The sequence below is a fragment of the Schistocerca piceifrons genome, chromosome 5 (genome assembly GCF_021461385.2).
Source record: "Schistocerca piceifrons isolate TAMUIC-IGC-003096 chromosome 5, iqSchPice1.1, whole genome shotgun sequence".
NCBI classification, from domain to species: domain Eukaryota; kingdom Metazoa; phylum Arthropoda; class Insecta; order Orthoptera; family Acrididae; genus Schistocerca; species Schistocerca piceifrons.
The window spans coordinates 186,624,690-186,647,880 of NC_060142.1; the positions used below are offsets into that span (position 1 = coordinate 186,624,690).

At 40.1% G+C, this 23,191-nt stretch overlaps 1 protein-coding gene across 1 annotated transcript in view; it reads right to left on the minus strand.

The window, feature by feature from the left end:
• Positions 1-9,568, minus strand: part of LOC124798870 (chondroitin proteoglycan-2-like) — a 41,337-nt gene extending 31,769 nt beyond the window's left edge. Inside the window, exons 1-2 of the mRNA XM_047262403.1 lie at positions 9,524-9,568; positions 7,071-8,066 (exon numbers count right to left, since the gene is read on the minus strand). Of these exons, the coding sequence (XP_047118359.1) occupies positions 7,071-8,066; positions 9,524-9,568 (1,041 nt within the window). The remainder of the gene's footprint in view (positions 1-7,070; positions 8,067-9,523) is intronic.
• Positions 9,569-23,191: the final 13,623 nt, after the last annotated feature.

The window sequence follows — 23,191 nt, forward strand, 5'->3', positions numbered from 1 at the left end:
CCAAACATAAATTCTAATCTGTGCTCTAATGTCCAGTTGGGAGGAAAACAATGAGAGAATTGATGAAGCCACGCTTGTGGATGATTGTCGTTGCCGGAATTCTTAAGTGTTTTGAATTTACGCGTAGTAATAAACAGCTTATAGTCAAAATCATCATGTCGACAAGTCGCATATCGGTCATTGTTGCTTCTTTTTGGCAGTTCCATCACAAAATTCGGTGCACCTTGCCTATTTATTTCATAATTTCCGAAGTTCCCTGTGTTAATATTTTGTGGCTGTTCCGTATTTCTACGTCCCTCTTCCTGTTTTGGAGCGCGAGTGTCCTCTGAAATATGTAATTCTTGTATTACTTCTGCTAACTGATCTTGTACTTCCCGGATTTATCTTTTGTACTGTGTATTGATTTGATTTTGATTTTGTTTGAATTTTCTAATTTGTTCATACTCTTCTGTGTCGGTGAAGGCTATGGGTCTTGTGTCATTCATATCATCATCTACATTTGTAGATAAGTTGGTGAAATGATCCGAAAGTTCGGCTGCTTTCTCCAATAGAGAACTTATTTCCTCAGTGTGTTTTTCTGAACCAACTTTCAGAATGTCCATTTGTGTTGAAAGCGTATCTACCATGTCCTTTAAGTTTCCTTGAGTTTTTGCAAGTTGCGTAACCGAATATGTACATGCAACTGAGTCAATTTTATCTTGCAAGGTGTCAAGATTTTCATGAACAATAATTTGCAGTTCTTATACGGTTGCTTCGTGATTCTGCAATCCATTTTCATGAGAAAACAGGTTGGAAATGCAAACAAATTTGTGTTTTTATGTCATTACAGACTTTTTGATATTTCGATTCGATTTTAAGTAACTCAGCAGTTAAACCTTCACGTGTTTGGTCAAGCGTGGTGTTTAACATTTGAAAGTGTTGCTGTGACTGGTTTTAATTTTGTTCCATTGCGTCTAACTGTTGCTGTGTTTGTATCTGGTGTTGTTCCATTGTGTCTAACTTTTGAAGATTTTGTTCCATTGTGTCTAACCGTTGCTGTGCTTGTCTCTGATTTTTTTGCATTTGTTGTATTAATTGCAATAATAATGTATTAGTGTCTGGAATCTGTTTCTCTATGCTTTTCGGCAGTGCATTTGCATCGGCAACATTCACATTTTGACAAGCAGAAAATGTGTCTTGACTTATTTGAGAAAACGGTGAGGACCGAAAACCTAAATGTACAGTATTTGCAAGATTGCGTCATGTCAATTCGGATTCCGGAGGCGAGCTGTTTCCGACCGATCGATTGATAATGTTTCCGTGTTCACTATTTGTTTCACTGTCTACACCATTCTTTGCCGCCCGCTCCATTTCCCTATGCACAATTACCAAATTACTACGTAGAATGTCTGTTAATTCATTACACAGTGGTGCTGATAAGCTACAATCGTTCTCACTATCATTTCTCAATTTACTTTGGAGCCTAGTGTTACGTTTTTCACACGCCTTAATTATCACATATTTCACACGATGACAAGAAAAGCACAATTTGAAGAACAAAAACAAGAAAACACATTAGCATAGCACTCAAAATAATATCTGGTTAATTGCAAGCGCAGCTGCGAAATACTTGGTGCAAATCTACATGCATGCCACAACCGTTTTACTGTACAACAATGAAAAACTACAACTACAAAGGAAATTCTCTCTATAATTACGCGCTAGCAATAAACAATGGCTACACTAATTACACAAACTACAAGGAAAAATCAGAAGATTCTAGTGAGGTATCCTCGGCTAAGGGTTGACATATGAACAGCCCCCTTTGAAAAATTAATGAATGACTGTGCTGATAAACCCCTACGTTATTTGATCTTCAAACGGCTGAGCAAGACTGAACGTACTCAGACATTCACTAAACTGATACAGAAGATTTTTAGCGCAACGCAATCTGACTTTCAGTAACCCCAGAAAAGAATGGCCCTGACTAACAATAACCTATACCTTTCATGAATCACTTACCTCACAAAAGTCTTCGTTACTCTAACTACTGCAAAACAGCGAGCGCCAATACTGCCAGCTAAATAAAAGATTCTAACTACTGAAGGCACTAACTACTGATGGGCATAGTTACCAAATGAAAGATTTTGATAGAGAACAAAAAATGTATTTACCTTAATAGTGTTCAAAAGTCATGATATATATATATCAGTTCATGACATCCAGTCTTACAAATTTACTCTTTCTGGTGGACACACGTCCAGATCTTCCGCTCTCAAAATTCTGCCATCTCTCTCCCCACATCCACCACTGCTGGCGGCTCACCTCCAATTGCGCAACGCTATGCGCTGTTAACATCCAACTGCTCAACACTACAATATTCCAACAATGCAAACCAGCCACAGACTGCACACAGCACAGTCAGTGATTTTCATACAGAGCGCTACGTGGCGTCACCAACAAGATTTTCATACATAGCGCTACGTGGCGTTACCAACATAAACACCTAAACAGCCTACTTACAAGTGTTAGTTTCATACCAACATCAAGTTACGGCATATTTGTTGGCCGATTTCTGTTTGTACAAGTATAAATGTGGAAATGTGTCAGAGTAATTTCGTAAACATTACATTTAAAATACATTTTACGTAATTGTAGTGCTGATATTATGAGGCACAGTTCTACTTAAGTTAATAATAAGCCTCCTGAACCAATCCGTTCATTTATTGTGGTCACCTATATAAGTCCTTCCCGTTTCCCACATGACCTACAAATTATCATAAATGAGTGAACGTGTTCTACATGTGATTCAAATATTTCAGTGGGCAACAACTGTTAGCCATTGCCAACCTAACCTTGTTGCTAGATTTAGCAAAGGACTCAGGCAGTGGGCACGTTAGAGGTGGCTCTAGGGCATAATGGTATATCTCTTCTTCACCTGTTAAGTAACTGGAGCAGCCTCAGTCAAAAATAATGTTCATCACACTGACGGCCAATGGATAAGTGAAGAGATACGCAGTAAGCCGTCTTGCCTGGTTGTGCATAAAAGTGCTTGAATGTGATAGTATACCTTTAGGAACTACCTACTGCATTATATTTCAGTTCATTATGTGACGAAAATGGTCCATCATCCCACATTTTGATTTTTTTCATTAACTTCATGGCAATATGGTAATTTCGAGGTGAATTCTTTGTTCTGACGTCAGCTAGCACCAATTGTGTCCTTAGTGCAATGCACTTGGCTTTCTGAGGTTCCCTTTCTGCTAATGTGATTGTTTACTAACCTATGTATTATGTGGAGAATATTGTGCCAAATTTAGTGCTACACTCATGCAAAAAATCACAATACCAAGAAGAAATTGTGCGTCAATAAACGAGAGCATGTAGGCATGTTTCTCCATCTGAAAGAGGTCTATTCAAATATCCTGCCTATCGCATAAGTGTGGCACAAGTAGCGGCACTATGAGCATAAAAATCAGATTTGCTTGAAATACACGCTGCTACGTTCGTGAGCGTTAGTTATCTTTAAGATTGGACATGGTGTTTTTATTCATCAAGAATGCCTTTAAGGCAACAAATACGCCATTTTCAACACCTCACAGAGTTTGAACGAGGTGGTGTAATAGTGCTATGAGAAGGTGAAATCCACTGACCCCAACCACCGCCATTTCCGACTTCATTGGTGTCAAGCTAGAGCTCATTAGACAGCTGGGTAGAAGTCTGCTGTTTTTTGTGATGAAGTCTAGTGTGATATTCCTGGCAGTGGCCGCCAGTATTTTATTTTGCTAGAAGCTCACCTTGATGCAGCTTGATACACGTGAAGTAGCATATGGTACAAACGTGGAGTGAGGTACAAGCGACAAATGGCACAGTACATACAATTTCCGTGGTAGAGTCCGCAAATTGTAGTGAACTTGCTTCTGATTGGTCGGCACATTCAGGTGTTTGGTGCCGAAACGCCTAACTTATCTTATTGCTTGTTTACACACTGTTCATAGTATTTAATCCATTTTTCACTATGACAGTCTGTCACGGTTACCCTACGAGTCTTCCGTTTTTGTTTATTATATTTCACTAGTTTTGAGAAACATAAGAGTAACGATATTGCAACCAAAGTGCTTCGGGCGCCTTCGGGTCGCTTTGGCGCGCCTCGGAGAGGAAGTACTTCAGCTGCACTAGTCAGACTATTTCAGGCGTCCTGAAGATCCGGTCACGCAACTCTGTTTCGGTCGTTTAGAGAGCTGGACGTGTGAGGCTGTTTCGGGCGCTTTTCAGAGCCGGACATGTATCTCTGTTTCGGGGTGGACATCTACTCTGTGTCGAAGGTTGTCAGAAAAGTTACCGTACAAATATATGGAGTGTTGTAAAAGGCAGTGTAAAAAGTGTGATTGTTTAAATATAATAAAACAGGATACAGTAATGAGAACTGTCGCCTGCCATCATTCTCCGTACTACAGATCTTGCCCTCTGTAGGTAAGGACACTAACCGGGGTAAGTGGCATCCCATGAAAAGCGCACTCACAGGTTCCAGATGACGGCATGGAAGCCTCCGCCGAAGAAGATCCCACGACCGATGAACTGTCTTCTGCACTGGGGACACAACTTTGGAAGATGTAAGGTTGGTGGAAAGAATGGTTAGGGACTGTTATTCAATCTCTCCAGTTTCCAGATCTGACTTCCAAAGGACAGGCATAATTTATACATGGCACCTCCTTCCAAGGGAACCTGCATTTAAAGAAGAGGCTGCCATACATGGTGGTCCATTGATCGTGACTGGGCCAAATATTTCACGAAATAAGCGTCAAACGAAAAAACTACTAAAAACGAAACTTGTCTAGCTTGAAGGGAGGAAACCAGATGGCGCTATGGTTGGCCCAGTAGATAGCGCTGCCATAGATCAAACGGATATCAACTGCGTTTTTTAAATAGGAACCCCCATTTTTATTACATATTCGTGTAGAACGTAAAGAAATATGAATGTTTTAGTTGGACCACTTTTTACGCTTTGTATTAGATGGCGCTGTAATAGTCACAAACATATGGCTCACAATTTTATACGAACAGTTGGTAACAGGTAGGTCTTTTAAATTAAAATACAGAACGTATGTACGTTTGAGCATTTTATTTCGGTTGTTCCAATGTGATAGATGTACCTTGTGAACTGATCATTTCTGAGAACGGATGCTGTTGCAGCGTGATTACCTGTAAATACCACATTAATGAAATAAATGCTGAAAATGATGTGCGTCAACATCAATGCATTTGGCAATACGTGTAACGACATTTCTCTCAACAGTGAGTAGTTCGCCTTCCGTAATGTTCATACATGCATTGACAATGCGCTGACGCACATTGTCGGGCGTTGTCGGTGGATCACGATAGCAAATATCCTTCAACTTTCCCCCCAGAAAGAAATCCGGGTACGTCAGGCCCGGCGAACGTGCGGGCCAATGGTATGGTGCTTCGACGACCAATCCACCTGTCATGAAATATGCTATTCAATACCGCTTCATCCGCACGCGAGCTATGTGCCGGACATCCATCATGTTGGAAATACATCTCGCATTATCCAGAAGTGTTTTGTGGCAGGCGGCTGAATGGTCTCACCTTCCCTGGCTATCAAGATCGACATATCTCAATGTTGTGAGCCTTTGTGGTACACTTTGGAGAGAAAGGTGCTCGATGGTCATCCACCTCCATCATCAAATGGATGATGGAGAACCACTTAAACATAACTAACTTAAGGACATCACACACATCCATGCCCGAGGCATTATTCGAACCTGCTACCGTAGCAGCAGCGCGGTTCCGGACTGAAGCGCCTAGAACCGCTCGGTCACAGCGGCCGGCTCCTCCATCATCGTCACCTGAAATAGTCACTATTTTACAGTCAGAGCGCTGTAAGATTCCCTCCAAAACCATACCGGACCTGCACTCATTGATACAGAGACGACTTAGAGACGTTATGAATGCCTTAATATACCTAGTAATGTGTGTGTAATTGGTGTTTCCTCAGTTTCGTTGCACCCCTGTATGTGCTGTGATAGTGCAGTTAAGATGCCCGACTCTTTGAACAGACGTCCACATAAAGGGTATGGATGAACACAACGTATTATCCTTACTGCTCGCTTTTGTGCAAAAAGTACTTTATAAATGATGAGTTACCCCAGTAAGTTATTCCATAAGATTTTGTTTAGTGGAAATGCACAGCATATGAGAGGAGGTTGATTTGTTTCTTTCCAAGACTAGCAATTGTAGGAATAAAATGTAGCTCAACTTAACTGTCGTGGAGCTCAGTACCTCCCAGTCCAAGTCTTCGTCAATAAGTACACCTAAAAATTTGAGGCACTGCGTCGATTGTTGTCATGTCTCCGTTTGTTGTACAAAAGTATGGATGGGGTCGAAATTTATGATTACCTCCAACAAGTTCATTCATTCACGTCGTAATAGTATGGCATTTATTAATAAATGTGACAATTCTGTTCATGAAGGATCGTACGCTACAACTGAAACGTATATACAGATATGGAAAAATTGCAGGGAAAGAAGCTTGGGATATATGAAATGGACGTGTGTTTAATGACGGCGTAAACAATCGCAAAGGTGATGCAAATTATGAATTCTAAACGACATAAAATCCTCTATGTACGACTATGCGCTTCCTTGTAATTACAGATCACAGGATTAATGTTCCAATGTGCCAATCCGAGACATGTAATTTTCTCATAGCCATTCCTCGAAATGGCTAGAGTACACTTACATTAGGTACGGCAACGTTTGTGTTACTGAACGGAATATAAAACAGTTATGTGGTATATATTTTATTGTTTCATCTCATACCAAACAGTCTTGTTATGCTTATAATTACAACAGCTTAATACATAAATCTTATTCTTTTCCAGAACTGCGTCGTGAGACATCAGGCAATAAATAATACAAATTAATCACGAACAGCACAGATCAAATAGCATTCTTAAATACTTATCTAAAGTATCCAGTACCACAATAATGCAGATCTAGCAGGTATCATCTTACGGCAGTCCTCAAAAAAGTTAGACGGAACAACCAGCATGTCCAGGGTAATCACACACCCTCAGCTCGGCGTTGTACTGCAGGCCAGCTGGGCACGGGATCAACCACGCCACACCGTTCTCGTCGCACTTGTAGAAGCTGTTACAGTCACTGGGGTTAGGCAGTTGGGTGACGTCATTTGGATTCCATGCTGGACAGGTGGGAGCATCTCCAGGTGGTCGCTGTGGGCTTTCTCCGTTACCAGAGTCAGCATTTCCGTTGTTCTGATCGCCATCAGAGGATTCGTCACCAGATGGGTTACTTGGAACAGCTGATGATGAGCAGCCAGCACTTTGAGGATAATCACAGACTCGCAGCTTGGCATTGTATTCAAGACCAGCTGGGCATGGTATGAGCCAAGCCACACCATTCTCGTCACACTTGTAGAAGGAGCTGCAATCACTGGGATTAGGATGCTGGGTGACATCCTCTGGATTCCATGCTGGACAACTGGGAACATCTCCAGTTGGTGCTTGTGGATTTATGTCACTGCCTCCCTCTGAATTTCCGTCATCCTGCTCTCCCTCGGAAGGAGTATCATCAGGCGGGTTGCTTGGTGAGGACGAAGTCGAGCAACCAGCATTTTCTGGGTAGTCACACACCCTTAGCTCTGCATTGTACTCTAGGCCGGCTGGGCATGGAATAAGCCAGGCAACGCCGTTCTCGTCACACTTGTAGAAGCTGCTGCAGTCCTTTGGATTGGGAAGCTGGGTGACGTCATCTGGATTCCATGCTGGACAAGTGGGGACGTCGTCAGATGGTGGCGCAGGTGAAACTCCACTATCGTTTGAGCCACCACCAGTTTCATTGCCATTGTCGTCGTCAGCAGGAGCAGACGAGGATGAAGAACAGCCAGCTCTCTCTGGGTAGTCGCACACCCTCAGCTTTGGACTGAACTCGAGGTTTGCTGGGCACGGGATGACCGTGGCTGCGCCTGATGGCTCACACTGTAGGAAGCTCCTGCAGCTGTTGGGGTTGGGAAATGGACCGGACGCTCCCTGGCATGTTGCGCTCATCTGAAAGAAATTTACTCCTTATCAGCTCTAACTGCTTATATAATCGATTGTTCTAATTTACAGAACGTTCACGTAAAAGTAGAAATGTAATTCTTCCGTTTCAGTCTTAATCACTCACGGAAATGGCTTTTCTGATCCCTAGACCCCTAGATGATATTGCTCATCGCTAATAATTCCATGAAATTTCAAGAACAATTGTATTATATTGTTTATTTTTCAAACCTAGTTGGAAATTTTCCGTACACTCGGACTAGTTTCGATATTCCTGGATCATCTGTGAATGCAAGTAGTTTCCTCAACATCCCGTCGTCAGTCAGTACTACACATCAGAATACCATGTTTGTGATATGTATTTTCGATATATGCATGACGTTTTACTGACACAGTTACATTTATTGGAAGATGATACATTCACACTGTTTTACATAATACTAAAATTGCCAAACTGGAATTTTAAAATAAACGATGTATTAGGAAATCAGTATCAACACAATAGCCGTTTTGTTTCGTTAGGTAAATACCGACAATAGTGAAAATGTAACTAGTGTTGTTCATTTTGTTACGTCTATTCATTTTTGGCATGCACCTATCTGAGAAGTAGGTGTAGGACAACGCGAATTTGATGAAATCGGTGAATATACATTTTCGTAGCTGATGAGCTTTACCATGTGGTAAAGTGTAGATAGTAAAAGGTGATTAATTCAGTGGCGGCAAATATCGTATCTGGAAAAGCTCACAGGAACCTATATTTTTCCATCGATTATTAGGCTCCAGTGTATTGTCTACCACCGGTAAGATGTACGAAATAGAAATATTGAACAATATTCTCTCTGTGTATTTATCTAATGAATGCTATAAATAAAGTGGTAGCCTGTCTGCTAGAATGTAGAAATTCCCGTCTCCTGAATAAAGTTTTCATGCGTTGTGAGAAAAAAGTATCAGAGAAAATATCTCATTTGCAGGGAATGAACAATATGCCTTAGTTTGGATGACGTATAACAGATTTCCGTTACACGATATTTAACCTCATATATAACTGTGATACTTGGCATTTCACACAAGTAACCCATCTGTATGTTTACTACTGTTATGATCCTAACTTCAGTGTTTAACTTTGAGGCAAAATACCAGTAAGATATCTATGTTGTGTCCAGTGTCACGCAGACAAAATGAATCAATCTTAAATTACTATGTTTATTGCATTGTTACCTTGATTAATAGATAACGTATCGAAGTAGCTGTTGAAAGGGTAAAAATTAAATTAGGAGAATCTTATATTATCTGTGTTCTGTGCTTGGAAGTTAGAGAGAATTTGAATAAACACGAAGCATCGATTGTTATTAAATGATGGCTCTTTTTGTTACTGGATGAAAAGTGTATATAATCGGCTACTAAACAAGCAGTCATACTACGTTGGGATATATTATATACTCTGGCTATTCTTTGTGAACACTTACCACAGTCACTTTGCGGATGGAAGCGGCACTGCTGCCTCCGATCATAGCCACCAATACGGCACACACAAGTGATAGTCCTGAAAGAGTAATAAAATTTCAACACACTAGTGTAACACCATACCATAATACAGCTCTTAATGAATGGATTTAGAACAAAACCCACCAGACATGTAATGCGACACGATAATCCGTTCCCTTAGAGATCCGGTGTTCATTGTTAAAAACCAAACAGAAATCATACATTGCAGTAACATTACACACTAATAGTGAAATACAATCATAGGCCAGTTCTTTATTTTCTTTCACTTCAGTATGACAGGTTCAATCCCATTCTGCAACATGGTGTCGTTGACTAACTATATTCGCATATCACTTCATAGGAAGATTAGTAGTTAACATCACTCGTGATTAGATGATTGAAGACTACGAGTGTGAAGAAGTAAATCTCAGACTGTGGATTTATGAAGTCATTAATCGAATGTAGCTGCTGTCAGATGCACGTGAAAACCTGAGAGCTCAATGACTCCAGGGCTAGTCGTAACTACTTTCATGGATTCAGGTTTAATTTCATCTTTGGTCTCTACTATATAGAATAAAGTTCACATATGTTTTAAATAAGTAGAAAATACACTCTGACATTAATGAATGAATTGTTCGTGAAGCGTCTAAATCGTCAATTTTCCTCTATGTCTAGTATGTGAATCACTGCTAAAATCTCTCGCCTTGAATAAAGACAAATACCAGAAAATATTGCACGCAAGAAGTGAAGTTAACTTCAGATTAGTGTTACTTTTTCATGACTGTACATCACTACATAAGATTAGTGTTTAGCGTCCCGTCGGTGATGATTTCAATAGAGCATATTCTCGTACAGAGCGAAGACGGAGAAGGAAATTATCTATGTTTCAAACAAAGAAACCACCTCATCAGTCATATTAGGTTCAAGAACACAAAGGAAAACCTGGATCACTTTGGCCAGATGAGCTTTGCATTTCGCTTTTCACAAGCGAGGGCCCAGCGTACCAATGACTGCGACGCCTAACATTTTCTGGAGGTAACAGTATTTGTTCTATAACAGAAATTGTGTTAAAGGGAACGTATAGATCTATCTGCAATAAGAGCTGAGAGACCTACCCTTCATGTTGCTCTCCAAACGTTTTCCACACAAGGTGCCTTAGGCTGACTTTCTTACCGCTTATATAGATAACTGGTAACAAATGCAGACGTCAATCAGAACAATACGAGCGTCAGCAGACTGATAATAACGAAATGGACCATTGCATGTGAAACTTCTATGACGTGCTTTTTTCTTATCTGACACATGTAATCTGCGTTTGACGACATGCGAACTTGTGCAATTTGACATGTGAGATTTGAAACACGAGGAGACTTGAGCAAGATATAGTGGCTTGTTTTGTTCAGTTGATGGGATAGGCAATCAATGTGTTTTGCTCCTCGGCGGGTGATATTTAGAGGCAAATGGTCATGTTACGACCTCTAATACTTTCATTAAGTGTAGTAAAATTTTTGTTTGAAATATTAAAAGAACTGGAACGAATTCACAAGTGCCATAGCCCGAAAATTAGCTAGAAGTTAGAGAAAGAAAGGAGACCGTTGTTCTACGGTCTAATTGATATCTGAAGGTTTCTGAAAGCGCAACTGTATACCAGCATATACGATGTACGTTATGTTTTCAGGGTTTTTACGAAAACAGTATTGCTCGATACCATTAATGTCTCATCTTCTCACAATGGCGTCACATTTATTTATGTGTACGTCCAATTCAGGTATTTTTTCTGATACAATAAACACAAAGTTTCGGAGTGCAGAATATCCCAAATGCTGTGGTTTTCTTGTATAATTAATTAGCTGTTGTACCAAGAAGCGACGTAGAATGTGACTGAAACACAGTAATATGAAACTGTATCAGTTACGTAAGCCCATAAAATCCTGAAATAGGGTATAACTAGTATCATGACTTCTGAAAGCTTGTGCCAGACCGGAATCCGATTCCGGATTTCCTGCTTTCCATCGGATACTTATTTACAGAGATTATTTGTTATAACCACCACCGGTTTCGAGATTTTAAAATCCTTAACTGACAGCACCCTGAGCTGTTTACAGATTAACCCAGCTTAGTTTGCACAATGATTAAAAAATTTGAAAATTTGTGGTAAGTTCTAAGGGAAAAACTGCTGAGGTCATCGGTTCCTAAGCTTACACAATACTTAATCTAACTTATACCAACATACGCTAAGGACAACACACAGCCATGCCCGAGAGAGGACTCGAACCTCCGACGATGGGAGCCACACCAACCGTTACAAGACACCCCAGACCTCGGGGCTACCCCGCGCGGGTCGCGTTTATTCACGTCATCCATTCATTACTAACCGCAAGGGATAGCATTTACAAACAGATGATCTTCGTGGAAAGGGTATAGTGTCGTTGAGGCTTCTCCATGTATGAGGATGCATAAATTTAGATGTGTGCTGGGTGCTTCTCATATTCAGTGGCTGTCTGACGAGAGGAATAAGGATGAGACTGTGTGGTCCGTATGATGATCATTTCTAGATCCATTTAGTTTCGACTTACGCCTAATAGGTGTAAAATACGTCCGTATAGAGCTGCTGAAGTAAAATTATAGCAGTTCTCGAAGTTCATTAAATGAAATGTTCACAAGTTACACGGATTAGAATTCTACGGAGTATGTGTCATTGTGTGATATGAGCAGAGGAAGAATGCTGCCACTTCTCGGATCTCACCAAGAACCGTTCCACCACACAATTCTTTCTCAGGCATAGAAATATCAAAACGATCCTTTATCATTACTGCCCAGAACACATATGACAGATTCTAATTTTTAAAAGTCAGTTTTCATTCTCATGACTATTATAGTTACTATTTTATCCCAAAGGTATGTTAACTATTATTTTGCGCTGTTAGGCACCAATACCTTGTCTATATTCATTCATTTCCTTACTTTTAACACCAATGTAATATTAGCATTGTTCTATATGTAGTAGCTTAGAGTAAGTACAACAGAAGTCGTCACCGGGGTTAATTATTTAACGAATTCCACTTTAATATATTCTGTTCATTTAAAGAAGAATAGTGTATTTCGAAATACTTGTTAGTTTCCATAACTGAGTCATGAAATTGGTAAAATTTGCTCATTCGGTGCACAACTAATGAGTCATAGGTTTATAAGAACAGTAGTACATATGACAAACGAGAAAAATTAACGCCAGACGTTTTGGTTGCAAACGTTCAGTGTAATTTCTTTCTCCTCGCAGTCCTTTTCGATTTACAACATTTGGTAACATGCATATTGGTACAGTAACTCTGAAGCCTTAGTTTTTCAGAGTGCCATATATCTTCACGACAGACTATGCAACATGTTACCCATTTTCCTTGGTCTTATGACGTGCCTAGACGGTGTCGGCAAGTTAATCAATGTAGATTTAGTATCGCTTGTGACTGAGGGTGGCCTGTCGCCATCCCTTCCACCGTGGGATGCAGACAGTGTACTCCATCCTCCTATGACCAGCATTACCCCATGAGAAAAGGTGAGAATGTTTTCGAAGTGTTCCGAATCATCTAGTACCGTCTGGGAAAGCGTTTAAAAACGATATCCAGGCTTTCCGGCATGCCGGCTTTTCGTGTTATATGCTTCCCGGATTCGATATGAGGCTATTTGCTACATGCGGCTTGATAACTAACGCAACTATCCGGGCAGGTAGATAATTCATCAAATATACTATTCGGAATTATGTAGTTTACGTGTAACAGCAATTCTCAGCTCAAGTCATCGAAAAGACCAAAATATTTTTCTCGATTTTCTTCTCTCCACTTTGACAATCGCTAACAGAGTGAACGGAGCTATTTTAAGCGTGTCGATTTTCGTAAAGAAACTGTGTGGCTTACGCGACAGATGCAGCCGAGAAGTGATACTGGGGAGCGCTGCACTCGCAGATTACGATGAGGAGCACTTTATGTTCCCTGAGCCGTGTCAGGTCGTTTCAGCATCAAAGTGGTGAAACAACTCCAGCAAGTCGTGACGCTTTAGACTTTTTCACGCTCGGTATCTCTGAAATTTTTAATAGGTGCAACATAGTGACCAAAACGGGGTTCACGTATTAATGGGCGCCGCAGGATTTTTCAGACTGAACTAAAACTTCAGTGACAGTGTCTTTACAAAGGCAAAGAAAAACATTTTTTGAGAGCGGAACATACAGAAATGAGGCACAGACGTTAACTACTACCAAGACATAATGTTCTTCTTAAATGGGAAATGGTTCAAACGGCTCTGAGCACTATGCGACTTAACTTCTGAGGTCATCAGTCGTCTACAATTTAGAACTAATTAAACTTAACTAACCTAAGGACATCACACACATCCATGCCGGAGGTAGGATTCGAACCTCCGACCGTAGCGGTCGCTCGGCTCCTGACTGTAGCGCCTAGAACCGCAAGGCCACTCCGGCCGGCTACTTAAATGAGAAGCTGCTTCCAGCACTCGAACGTGATCTGAAGAATCGGATACTGGCAGTAACAACAAGCAGCAATTTCTGAGAGTCTCTGATACCACAATGTCTTTAGAGGAGTGAGATATGCCTATCATCCACACGGTGAACGAAAGGAGTACTATTGCCAAAACTGTGATACGCAGGAAAGCAACACAGCTCGACTACGTGGTGTCTGTCCAATTTTGGAAATTTTTTAGTTTTCTTATCGAGTCGTATGTCATCATACCTCTCATTAAGGTTGAGAAGCTGTTTCACCTCACGACAGTGCAAATTCTGGTCCAGACATGACGATGTTGATATGATATCGAGAAACTGGGAAGAATCTAAACAGTGGGGTTTATAAGACTTGTGACAAAGAAGCCCCTAATGTTTTCTACTCTCCTCTCCTTGGATTTGTTGAAAGTCACCTTCAAGCGCGGATACAGCGACGAGGTGATTACCGATATCCTTTGCCTTTAAGTGGCTGCATTACGGAGATAAGACTGTACCTGGCACCGTAGTTTAGTACTTGTCAAGAGAAATGTATAGTTTTCTTGTTCGAAAGTATATACGACTCAGGCAACTATCATTAGAAGCAGTGGAAGTACATTATCGTCAGTTAGTGTTCAACGTTGTACTGAGATTTTATGAGAATGTTAATACGAAAATCAAACAAATATTTTGAATCTTCTTGTTCCGTATTTCCTCTGCCCTTATCTACTGCGACTATGCAGCAAGCCGAAGAAGTGAAAAAGAAGAAGAAATAATACGTGAAAATGCACGAAGAGCGGAAGTACGTCCAGATTGTCTGTTGAACCTATGCTGTATCTCAGACGTATACAGTCATATTTCGCATCATCAGATCCGTGTCTTGATTCACTTCGGGATGGTCTCAGTGTAGCATTTATCCTTTATGCGGATAGAAGTGGTATGTATTTCTTATACTACTAATGCTGCCTATGTACAATTTTTCAATCTCCATGAGAAAACCTCCAGGCTTCGTTGAGAAACGCTAAGCCCTGGGACACGTCACTCACCCTTGCCTGAGCCGACATTGCACTGGCTGTGAGGAGGTGCGTCACAGAACAGCAGCCAGCTGTACACGGCAACTACTCATCTGGTTCAACGACTCGTAATGCCACAACTACCTCACTAACCTTCGATCACAGCAGATGATGTCAACAATGTTCAAATTTATTTATGTAAATTCGATGTCAAAAGATAACCTAGCAACTGACTAAGTACTAATAACAATTGTTTCTTACATCTATGCTTTTGCATTAACCAGTTAACACTATCAGAAGTATTTTCATATACGTTGTTTAGATACTCAGATACGAATAAAGAACGTCAGGACATTAAAAGAATATGTGGCACCAGTTCTTTTACACATGTCCGAAAGAGAACTGCAGGCACTATGAACCATGACAAAAAGTAATTGAAACATTAGTAGCCAGTGGGATTTGATTTATATCAACAGGGCAAGTTGAAACTTTGTGCCAGTCTAGGATTCGAAATTAGGCCTTCTGCTTACAAGGCAGATGCAGTGACCACTACACCGTCCAGACAATATATTCACAGATGCCGTGACTGCTCTTGCACAACTACCGCCAGACCCAAATTCCGAACTTATACCAGACATTACATGTCCGAGAGGACAAACCTCACATATGTAATTAATGCGTTGATGGCCACTGATCGGTTCAGTGAAGATGCATAGTGAACTCGAACTCTTATGGGAATCGACGAGATGCCGTGATTAATGAGCCTAATGAGTAAGGGTACTATATAAGTTGAGAATTTGGGTCTGGATAGCGTAGTGGTCAGCGCGTCTGCGTAGTAAGCAGGAGACCCGTGTTTATATTCCAGTAGGGTAAAAATTTTCAAGTGCAACATTGATATAAATCAATGCCTACTTGGAGCTAAAGGCTTTAATTACTTTGTGCTCTGATGTTAAAAGCAGCATATTAACTTATTATGTCTTGAGTTTATATTGAAAGGCTACAATTTGTCCTTTATCGTTTTCAGTAGCACATTTGAGGTACAGATTGGTACAGAATCACTTCCATTGCTCGTCGCTGAAGTCGCAAAATTTCGGCGAAGTATGAGATCTCATAGCATTTGATTACTCTCTCACTATAGGTTGGTCGGAAATCCTCGATATGCTATGAAAGCTTATTTAATGAAAAATGGATGGTAGGTCCATAAGTAAGATTTGGTAATACTTTTGGAAAGAGAAATAATCTTCTTCCAAATAACTTTGACTGTGTGTGCAAGTTCGTGCCACGAGTATAGTTTACATCAATCCGGGAGACCTACAGAACATCGTAGTACTTCGTAATATTAACTCTTGGTTTCACCCAGATTATCTCGACCACGTGCATAATTCAGCGTATGTTTTCCAGACAATACAGTTCCTACTAAAATTAAGAAAAATTGTAGTAATATATGAACTAATTAAACTTCCATGGCATCAAAGTAACCTCAAAGAAACTGATATTCGACCACTGGCTGGTACATGTACTGTGACCGCCTGCCCTGTCTACCGAGTGAAATTATTAAGTTGGTCTTTCGTTTCATACGAGTTAATATTTTACTGTCCTTTGCTGTTAATGACGGTATTATACTATCGTAATTAGACCCTCCTCAACCGCGCAATAGCACCGAATTTAATTAACCTAGTTTCACGTAGTAGAACAGTTTCTAATTTCCGATACGGATGTAGCTGAGGATATTTAATCAGCTCTTCCTCGTTATCATTTTTGTTAGAACTGCACATTCAGAATTCGTTACGATTTAGTACTCATTGGAATTGTCCCTGGAGAAATAAACGTATCCCTGTTAGACGAACAGTTTTAAATTCTCAAAAATGACGTCAACTCAACTAATCATTACTCCAAATAAAATCACAGTAGCTACTAACAGTCACTATTAATTCATTGATAAACCAACTTCAGAATTCATGCAAAAAAGTTAAGATAAATGTACCTTATTAGCTTATATTCAGATTACTTGCTCGAATTTGGGTGACCACTTCGCAAGTTATGAATCTCTGTTGTTAACAAACAAATGATTTGAAATTACTTTCCAGTAAGCTCCATACCTTGTTAGAACCTACGTCTTCATGTAGTAAACTGATTACATTTCGTATGCAGCGTTAAGTAGCTTGAATGATTCATAGAAATGCTCATCTTCTGTCAATGTAGATTATCCATTTGCCTTTCGTTTCTATCGACGATGTTAGCAGTACATTTCGCTACTTCAGTTTATTTAAACCAATACTATCTATGAACGCTGAGTACCTATTATAAATAATTAGAAAATTCAATTTATTCACGTATTCAGGATTGGTTATCGTAAAAAATATTCTTGTGACATCTCTCAATTCCCGATGTGCATAACGTTTCTGGCTTCATGACAATGTTGTAAGATGTTCTCCGTGTGAGTCTGTTAGTCGTAATTAAACAAATTGTACAAACTTCTTTGTCACTTTACGACAAACACGCTTGAAATATACCACTGTCAATTCCTTTGCACTTGTAGGCAGAAATAAGAATACTGATTTACAGTTTTTTACTTTTATAGTGTCTTTTTTGTGTTTGTTCCTTATTTTGTCAATTAAGCTTGGTATTTCACACCTCTTACAAAACGTAGCAAAAATAAATCGTAAGTGTCACCTCCATTTCACACCAACCTCAGGCAAACTCGCGTCTAGTCTGCTAACCACAACCTTCATACGCATGGCTTGACTTACCACTAGTGAATGTTGTTAGGTTTTTGACTCAAGTCCACTCCGCGAGACATCCTGCAGTGTATAATGGTCAATAAATAGCTATCTCTTTATGTCGATTACGTTAGAAAACATAGAAAAACATGTGTCGATAATGCAGTTTTACAATAATCACTTCTTTGTAGTGGATAGCTCTGGGTCCACTGTGTAGCGACCAGATAGCAGCGCCAGTAGATGATCTCAGGCTCCACAGTTGCCGTCCCACACGCTCTCTGCCTTGCTCCGTCGGTTTTTGAGAGACAGCCATCCTCGTACTGGATTTTTATAACAGATTTTAGTGCAAATGTATAAACAATTATCTTCATACAATTTTGAAGTACTTTCCTTCGTAATGTAAGATTGTTTATGTAATTTCTCAAACATGTGGAGGCGACAAGTAGACCAAGAACACATGTCAAACATTTTGACATGTTAGATACATTGTGCAAGTATCCCAACCACTCTCGGTCTGCAAGGAGACTGGCATGCCACCACTTCCTTGACACTGTGTTTGATGAACTCATCCATATTGATAAGAAGCGTGTAGAGATGTAGCTGTCATCCGACTTCACTTCGACTCTATGCTCGACCGCGCTAGAGCCGTTGCTGGCTGCTCTCAAAACTATCCGCTATAACCTCATGTCACTTACAAATTTGATCACTAATTTAAAATTCTTCATAATACACGGTACTTTGACAATAAGGAAGATGTGGTTATTTTCCGTCGTTTCTAGCGTTGTGATTGTAATGGTCAGCAGCGAAATTAGACTCTGGTGATTGTTGTGTGTCAAAGTGCTGTGATTAGTCTTTTATTTCGTAACAGTCTTGTATTATGTTAAGAAAACATGATTTCACATTGTCGTTATGATTTTCATATGGACACTATCACACTGTCGTCTGACATCGATTATGTAATACAAAATTTTGTTTAGGGGTTGTATTGTGACGGAAATATTGGATACCTCCCAATTCAAGATATTAGTTTGGTAATAATATGAAGTTACGGCATATTTGTTTGCCGGTTTATACAACTGTACATGCTTAAACTTATGAATCAGAGTTGTTTCATAAACCACATATTGATGACCCATCTGACGTACTTGCAGTGCTGATATTATGACGCACAGTCCTCTTTAAGTTAATAAAAAGCCTCCTGAGAATGTATGAGGCAATCTGCTCATTTACTGTGCTTTACTATAGGAGTTCTTCCCGTTCCCCGTGTACCCTACAAATTGTCATAAATGAGTGAATGTGTGTATGTTAGTCCAAATACTTCAATGGGCAACCAATTTTGCCTTTGCCAACCTAATCTTGTTGCAAGATTTGGCAGAAACCTATGGCAGAGGCATGGTTAGAGATGAAGTAAGGTTAAGAAGTTATCGGGGCGTGGTTGGTAAGAATTAGTGAGATCTCTCTCATCCACCTGTTAGGAACTGCCTCAGTCAAGAACAATGTTCATCACACTGAAGGTTCTCTTCATCCCCTAGTTCGGTTGTGGATACAAGAGTTTGAATGTGATAGTCCACTTTGCAGAAGTACTTAATCCATTCTATTCCAGCTTCATCGTGGTAGGAAACCGTTTCATCATCTCATATTTTGAATCTTTTTATTAGTTTCGTGCCATGAGGGTGATTTGATGACGAATTCTACCATTGTGTGTGTCCTTAGTGCAATGCACTAGGCCCTTTTTGCTAATTTGATTGAATACCAACATATGCTTTGTGTGGAGAATCTTGTGCAAAATTTAGTAGTATACTGACGAAAAAAAATCACAACACGAAGAAGGAACTGTGTGACGATAAACCGAAGTTGGTAGGTGTGTTTCTACATCTGAAACACGATGTCTATTGAAATTTCGCCCCACTTACGTAAGAACATTAGGATGCAAATCAGGTTTGCTTTAAAAACACGATGTAACGGTCGTGAGCGTTAGTTACCTTTGAGACTGGAAATGATGAGTTGAAGTTTGTGAAGAATGCGTTTAAGGTTACAATCATGCGATTACCAACACCTCAGTTTGATCTAAGTCGTGTAATAGGGTTAAGAGAAGCTGAATGTTAATTCTGGGATAACGGTATTCGTCGCTTTGAAGGCGTTCTTGACTAACATTAACTCATCACGTCAAAACTCATAGGTAACTAACTCTCACGACCGTTGCAGCGTTTATTTAAAGCTGTATCTACATCCTTATACAATTATGTGAGTGGCGCCAAATTTGAATAGACATCCTCCAGATGTAGAAAGATCCCTATGAACTTTGGTTTATTGTCACACAGTTCCTTCTTCGTGTAGTGAGTTTTTTCTGCCTGCTTAGCTGGGTGATAATGTGATTGCCTCCCATGCACTGGGCCCGGCTTCGATTCCTGGCCGGGTCGGAGATTTTCTCCGCTCGTGGACTGGGCGTTGTGTTGTCCTCATCACCGTTTCATCGTCATTACCGGCTGCAAGTCGCCCAATGAGGCGCGGAATGAGATAAAACTTGCACTTGGAAGTCGAGCCCGAATGGGACATCCCGGCCAACACTGTCATACGATCATTTCATTTCATTTTTTCCATCAATGTACTACTAAATTCAGCACAAGATTGTCCACATAATGCATAGGTTGGTAAATAAATTAGCAAAAAGGGGAACTCACAACACTTAATGCATTGCACTAAGGTCACACATGATGGTAGCTCAAGTCCGAACAAAGAATTCGTCATATAATTACCCTCATCGCACGAAACTGTCAAAAAGAATCAAAATGTGGGATAACGAAATGTGTCCCTAACACAATGAAGCTGAAATAGAATGGATTAAGTACTTCTGCAAACTAGACAATTTACATTCAAGCACTTGCATCCACAAGCGAAGAAGACGGATGAAGAGAGCGTGTCTCTTAATTTATCCATCTTCTGTCAGTGTGACGAACGTTGTGCTTGCCTGAGACAGTTCCGGTTTCTAGCAGGTGGAGGGGGGAGATCAGATTATTTCTTACCAACCATGCCCCGATAACTTCCTGACCTTCCTTCACGTCTAACCCCGCCCAGTGCCTTAGTTTCCTGTTAGATGTCGCAACGAGGTTAGGTTGGCCACGGCTAACTCTGGTTTACCATTGAAATGACTGAACATACATACACATTCACTCATTGTGATAAATTGTAGGATACGTGGGAAACAGGAAGGACTTATATAGCTAAGCACAATAAATGAGCTGATTGTCTAATCCATTCCCAGGAGGCTTATTATTAACTTATAAGGACCTGTGTGCCGCAATATAAGCACTGCGAGTACATAAAATGTGTCAAAACGAAACAACTCTGACTGATACGTTTCAACATTTACACTTGTATAATTAAAAATCGGTAAACAAATATGCCTTAACTTGATATTACTAGCAAACTAATATCTTGAATTTACAGGCACACAAACTCTCCGCCATAGTACAACACGAAAGTAAAATTTTGTATTAGAGGATCTATGTCAAACGACCGTGTGAAAGTGTCCATATGAAATTCGTAACGGCAATGTGAGATCATAGGTTCTGAAAACGATACAGGGTTGTTACAAAATAGAAAAGTAACCACAGCACATTTGACACACGACAGTCCCCAGTGTCTGATTTCGCTACCATGCCCGAAACGACAGAAAATAACCAAATTTTCCTTAGTATCAATGTACTGTGTATTAGGAAGAATACATAATGAAATTCATGGGTGGCATGAGGGTATAGGGTGCCGAATTCAGAGGAGCCAGCAACGACTCTAGCGCGACCGGGCATCGAGTCAAAGTAAGGTCGGATGTCAGAAACGCCGCTCCATGCTAGTTACCACTATGAAAGAGTTAATCAAACTCAGTGGCAAGGATGTGGTGGAATGATAGTCTCGTAGCAAACCCAGAGCAGATATCTTTAGCGGATGAGAAACTTGGAGAATGCATGTATTGCCTCAAAATGTTTCACATGTGATTTGATCTATTCGTCGCATCCACATTTTTGCGAAAATACGTAAATAATCATAAATTACGAAGTAAATTAATTCAAAATTGTACGTGGATAACTGTTTATACATTTGCACTGAAATTTCTTGTAGAAATCCAATATGAGAATGGCTGTTTCTAAGAAACCAATGCAGCAAGAGAGAGAGCTTGTGGGACGGGAACTGGGAACCAGAGATCGTCTACTGGTGCTGCGATCTGGCCGCTACACAGTGGCCCCACAGCCATCCAATACAATGAAGTGATCGTTCTGAAACTGCAGTGTCGACACATGTTTGTCTAAGACTGGTTCCTAACGTAATCGACAGAAAGAGACAGATAGCTCTTTCTTGACCATTACACATTGGATATCGTCCTGGGAGAGGACTTGGATCAAGAAGACTATGTTCTTTAGCGGTTAAGTCTAACTACGCTTATAAAGCCTGCGGTCAGCACGCTTCGCCCGAATTTACCTATTGAAAATCTAGGATGATTCCCATACAACAGGTTCCTTTAGCTATAATCAGAACCGTTGGTACCTGGTAGCTTGTGGTAGAGCTGGGAAGATCTTTTTAAGCGGTGGCGTGAATAAGCTGATTAATTAAATTAATTAAAAAAAGGTTAACTTCTCAAGTTCTTATTATAATTCGATGTTTTTGGAATTTTGATTGGTGTTGTGGATTTGTTTCCTTTAAAGTAAAGTTAGTAGATCTGTTGGTGAACTTAAAGGATATTGAGTGTGAATTTTATTTTGATTTGAAGGCTGCTGGTGGTTTGGAAATACTCGAGCAATGTGTCGTCTCTAGGTGTGTAAGTGGTTATTGAACTTGATATTACAGTCCCTATCGATGAGTACATCAGGGAACCTTATGATGGAAGACTGCAGAAAGCTTTGAATGGTGGTATAGTGGTGATCTGCCATAGCTGTGACAGTAAATTTCCCTTGAAACTGGTAATCATATTAAGAAACTGTATGTGTCCATTCTTTAATCTGCTGATAATTGAAACGACGAGTGACCGTTTTCAGATGGTGGGATTCGCGATCTGTCAACGCCTGAAGAGGCTTAGCTTTGTCTATGAACTGTCTTGAGGTTGGTGTAAAGTGGCGGTGAGACACAGGATTTATGTTTTACTTTTATTGTTCTTTCGATTCCGTAAGAGAAGATTAAATTGATTTATTTGCACTCAGTACTATCTCCCGTAAAAAGTGAGTAATACTGAGCTTAACTGACAAAAAAAAAATGACACTATAAAAGTCAAAAACCCTAAATCAGTATTCATATTTTACGTATAATTAAGTATTAAGGAATTTTAAGTTATGTATACCAAGTGCGTTCGCCGTAAAGTGATACATTACAAAGAAATTTCTACGACCTCATTAATTACGACTAACGGACCTACATAGAGAAAATCGAATATTTTGAGAGATATCAGAA